We start from the raw sequence: 1,090 nt of genomic DNA on the forward strand, positions 1-1,090 counted from the left end.
ACTTGTCTGTCAGTTTGTTGCACTGTGGTGGCTCATGTCTTGCTATGAGGCTAGAGGCAATGCCACTGGTATTTAAAATACCAACAAGGTTACCCATGATGGACAAGTTTCAGTGGAGCTTCCAGACTAAGATAAACTTGGAAGAAGAAAGGGGCTGTCCACTTCTCAAAACAACTGGCCGGTGAACACCTCATGAATAGCAGTGAAACACTGATACAGTATGGAAAAACTTTATGAATAACCCTGAAACTCTGTACAGTGGCTGCAACGATGGGCTCAGGTATAGCAAGGACTGTGAGGCGGGCACAGGAGCAGTGCTTCGCTCTGTTGTACACAGGGTCGCTGTGAGTTGGAGCCCCTTCTGAGTCTCCCATTCCAGGGCTCTGATCTGTACTTCTCCCCATTCCAGTTACTTCCACCCACATTTTACAAACTTTGGTCTGTTCCAATCCCACTGCATTGGCCATGAATGAACATGCTGGAATTGGTTCAGAGCCCTATTACTAACCACTTTGGCCAAGAGCATAAGTTCCAACTAAGCCGAATGGTGCCCCCTCTGTGCCTAATTTTAACCTCCTTTCCCCTATGTACATTTTCTTTGTATGACCAAAGAATAGAATAAAAAAGCACTGTAATCAAAGAATTAAGCAAGTACTCTCCGTTGCAGGTGTCATGCTCCAAGTGAGGGTCATGAAAGACCACCTGTACATACCCTCATGGACCTTCTCATGTCGTTTCAACCTGCTGGGGGACTCAAAGTGTCTTCCACATCCTTCATGATCACACCTGGGTGACGAGCACACAAAGGATTAGCCATTTCAATGCAGATCGCGATTGAGGGCAGATGTTACTGTGTCCACTGCTCCCACCAGGGTTACCTCCTCATCCCACAACCAAACCAGCCACGTAAAAGTAGACTGAAAATTTAGGCCTAATCATAGGCAAAATGCAGGTTACCTGACTGGCTTAGGGTCAAACCTGTTTGCAAAAGAAAAATTACATTACAACCACTCCTCATTTATCAACTATCTCGTTATCCAAAGTTTTGCATTTAGAACAGTAAAATATCTACTATCTGACTATTTTGTGC

General features: G+C 44.9%; 1 protein-coding gene across 1 annotated transcript in view; it reads right to left on the reverse strand.

The window, feature by feature from the left end:
• Window positions 1-786, reverse strand: part of GTF3A (general transcription factor IIIA) — a gene marked incomplete at its 5' end in the record, with an annotated part of 4,891 nt that extends 4,105 nt beyond the window's left edge. Inside the window, one exon of the mRNA XM_007958053.1 lies at window positions 713-786. Within this exon, the coding sequence (XP_007956244.1) occupies window positions 713-786 (74 nt within the window). The remainder of the gene's footprint in view (window positions 1-712) is intronic.
• Between the last annotated feature and the right edge of the window lie 304 nt (window positions 787-1,090).

This window comes from Orycteropus afer, unplaced genomic scaffold (genome assembly GCF_000298275.1).
Source record: "Orycteropus afer afer isolate SDZICR_OR568_19922 unplaced genomic scaffold, OryAfe1.0 scaffold00842, whole genome shotgun sequence".
Taxonomy (NCBI): domain Eukaryota; kingdom Metazoa; phylum Chordata; class Mammalia; order Tubulidentata; family Orycteropodidae; genus Orycteropus; species Orycteropus afer.